The sequence below is a fragment of the Thalia democratica genome, chromosome 1 (genome assembly GCF_965202585.1).
Source record: "Thalia democratica chromosome 1, ktThaDemo2.hap1.1, whole genome shotgun sequence".
In the NCBI taxonomy this organism is placed as follows: domain Eukaryota; kingdom Metazoa; phylum Chordata; class Thaliacea; order Salpida; family Salpidae; genus Thalia; species Thalia democratica.
In genome coordinates this window covers 33731679-33735112 of record NC_139165.1, presented here as the reverse complement: position 1 = coordinate 33735112, position 3434 = coordinate 33731679, and the positions used below count along the sequence as shown (strand labels likewise).

The 3434-nt window shown below is 27.1% G+C and overlaps 1 protein-coding gene across 1 annotated transcript; it reads left to right on the top strand.

Moving 5' to 3' along the window:
* The first annotated feature begins 1414 nt into the window (after window positions 1–1414).
* LOC145835458 (putative histone-lysine N-methyltransferase set-23) lies at window positions 1415–3029 on the top strand. The gene is made up of 3 exons (XM_082943056.1): window positions 1415–1428; window positions 2047–2288; window positions 2830–3029. Exons 1-3 carry the CDS (start codon window positions 1415–1417, stop codon window positions 3027–3029), a joined length of 456 nt encoding a protein of 151 aa, XP_082799182.1.
* The last annotated feature ends 405 nt before the right edge of the window (window positions 3030–3434 follow it).

The window sequence follows — 3434 nt, the reverse complement described above, 5'->3', positions numbered from 1 at the left end:
TTTTTTACTCAAATATATTATAAACACATTTTGTTTTATATAGTTATTATTTTGTCTACTATCATTTGATTTGTTATTTTTTACTTAATAATTATTTTATTATCAATTTTTTTTAATTGATTATTTTTTGAATTAAAGTTTTTTACTTGGTGTTTTTGCTTTTCTTAATTTTTTAATTATTTAGTTTTTAGATTTGATAATTCAATTTTTTTTAATTTTTAGATATTATATAGTTTTTTTTCGTCTTTTTCTATTATTTAGTTATTAAATTTTTTAGTTCTTATTCTTTAATTTTTTTAATATTATAAAAATTTTTTCGTGCAAAAGAGTCTTCTCATGCAAAAATGTCTACGCGCAATTTTGACCCGTCCCTGGGAAGGAAACTAAATCCGTGCAAAACTGACCAACCGTGCTAAAATGTCACTTGTGCAAAAATGACCCTTTGTGCAAAAAGGTCTGCGTGCAAAATTGTTTGCTCGTGCAAAAATATATCCTCGTGCAAAAGTGTCTTCATGCAAAAGTGAACCTTCGTGCAATTTTGTCTACGTGCAATCTTATCTTCATGCAATTTTGCGCTCTCGTGCAAATTATTCTTAGTGCTAAAGTATCTTTGTGCAACTTTGTGTTTTCGTCAAACTTTGTACGCTCGCGCAATTTAGACAGCTACCCATATATATAGTTGGGTTGTAATATTAAGTAAATTTAATTCAGATTATTTAAAGAATCCTATCAAAATAACGTAGTTTAATAAATTTTATTGAAAAAGAGGTTTAACTATACAAAATTTACAAGCATCAACTTGGTTCAATATTAATTTTTGTTTTCATTTTAAATGTCTTAATTTTAGATCCAATTATTTTCCTCGTCTTTAAAGCTAACTAAGATTTTTATTTATTTTAGAAAACGCTCATTTGCCTTTAAATAAAAAAAAATTATTGGTTTGGAGTTTCAATCTTTTAATTAGTCCCCTTAGAAAAAATACATTTTTTCGAAATTTTTCTCCAACCAATGTTTTAGCCAAAAAAAATATTTTTTCTAACTTTCTTACTTTGCTCTGTTCTTAAGAGTCATTGTTTATTTTTCCAAATTTCTAATATTTTAATAATATGTACAAATTTGCCCGTTTGTAAATTTAAAAAACATTTAATTTTTTAACGGTAACTGAAGCAATGAAAAAAAAATGTTTACTTGTTTTGATACTTTAAGTTTATTAAACAACTCTCAGTATCAGTAATTACCAAGTCTATTGTATTTTAGTTAACTTTTGTATTATTGTCTTTAAAAACATAAGTTAAGATATTATAATTATAATAAATACTAACTGTTTTACTTGTTTGCAATCGTGATCTAATTACATATCTGTATTTAAAAATTGATTAAATCAGGAAAAAGATACATATTTCACTGATCTAAAATGGACATCAATCTGTTCGAAAAATTCTGAAAAAGCGTTACAGAGCTACTTTTATTTTATTTTGACTAAATATTTATTAACACATATCTAGATTTTCTAAAAAATCAAACTTAAATGTATTAGGTTTGTACTTAACTACATATTTTATTTTCTGTTAATTTCAATTTTATGACATTAGAACATTTTAAGACCTTTATGTGATCATTTAAGTTATTAACCAGACATAAAAGTTAAACATTTTTTACATTAATAATGGTATACAGTTGAATTGCAACTAAATGCTTTGAAATTATATTTTTGTTAACTTTATATTTGATAAAAATTTTCTTTTTATTTATTTAATTAGTAAATAAAATAAACTTTTTTATTTTGTTGCTACTTTACAAAAAAAATTCAACAGCTGTTTTTTATCAATGAAGCAAGTTAGAAGGTCAAATAGAATAAGCGAACAAACCTGTGAAAGGATGGATTAATATTTTTACTTGTGAAAAATTGACTCGTGTCAGTGCCACAACTGAGAGAAAATTAAGCAGTAATGAGAAAGTCGTAGAATTCATCTCGGATTTTCTGAGAGCAGTTGTGATTGGAAAAACGTGAATTTTTCAAGATGAAAATCTTCAAAATTTTTATAGAGACTACAAGAAAAAGTATCTGCTGTACTGCACTGACAAGAAACAGGAGAAAGATCTCTCAAGAGACCATATAAGTCTTGAAGAGGTTTTTGCAAAGAGGAGCTCGTTTTGTGCCCCAACGTATAAATATAAAAATGAAGAGAAAAAGTTTAAATTCACTTCTGATTATGAAGTGAAAAAGTACAAAGCGAAAGAGCTTTTGAAAAAAGAAAAATCGAAAGGAACACTGCATTGCAACCAAAGTTTGATATTGAAATTGAAAACGAAGTCGATGATAAATATCTTCCGATATATTTAGTATGGAACAAAAGTTATCCAGGTGAACAGGCATTTCCTAAAAATGATGAATCAGATATTAATCCGTGTAAATGCAAAAATAACTGCATAACCAAATCCGATGAAGGAAAAAATAAGAAACGCGTCAAGTGCTGCTTCAATCCTGAAAATAATTACAAATTAGACGGAAGAGTAAAACTTGTTAGTAATAAAAATATGGTTTATGATAGTGATTCAAGCTGCCAATGTGACAAAACAATGAGTCTCAATCGAGTTGTGCTAAAAGGAAGCATCTGTAAGCTTTGTCTTTTTAGAACCTTGGATAGAGGCTGGGCATCAAAACAATGGAAAAAAAGGGGTAATTACATATCAGAGTATTGCGGAGACATAATATATAAAGATGAATATGAAAGACGCAAAATTAAGTATGAAAACCTAAATAATAGCTACTTTCTCAACATACTTATTAACAAAAAAAAAGGTTCCGGGTTTACCATTGATCAACAGTTAGCGGAAACAAAGCGAGGTTTTTCAACACTTCTTGCAAACCGAACATGCAGTACATAGAAGTGAACACTGACAAGAAGTCAATGTTTAGCAAGGTGGCCTTTTTCGCCAAACTTGATATAAAAAAAGGGGAAGAGCTCACTTGGAATTACGGTAGGGGAAAAGCTATAGTGTGCAAATGTGGCCACTGCAAAAGTTGATTAATTTTTGTTTTATTGATTATCTAATTTTTATGTGAATTATTTTCGTTATTTTTTTAATTGTTTGTGTTGTCTACATGGTATTATGTTTAGCAATGAAATCCTTGTTTATAAAAAATTGAATTGATTTAGTTAAGGATTTAAAATGAATTTTTATATGTATTCACATATTAAAGCGCCTTGTAGAAACTAAAAACAACGGGTAAAAAGTAAGTGACTATCTAAACTCAAGTTTCACATCTTTAGTCAAACCTTATTTAGATAAAAAATAAGGACAAAGTCTCAATAAAAGTTTTCAGTGATTAAGTTTATAACAAACCTAAGTAATTTTCCACTTGGTGATTTAACTATTTAATGTATTTTGTACTGAAAAAAAACCAGAAAGTTGTTTTTTAATTTAATTAT

Bases quoted from the DNA above. Each gene is read 5' to 3' on its own strand.
- LOC145835458 (XM_082943056.1), top strand. The intron at 2,289-2,829 runs GTTTGATATTGA...ATTGATCAACAG, and splicing joins AACACTGCATTGCAACCAAA to TTAGCGGAAACAAAGCGAGG.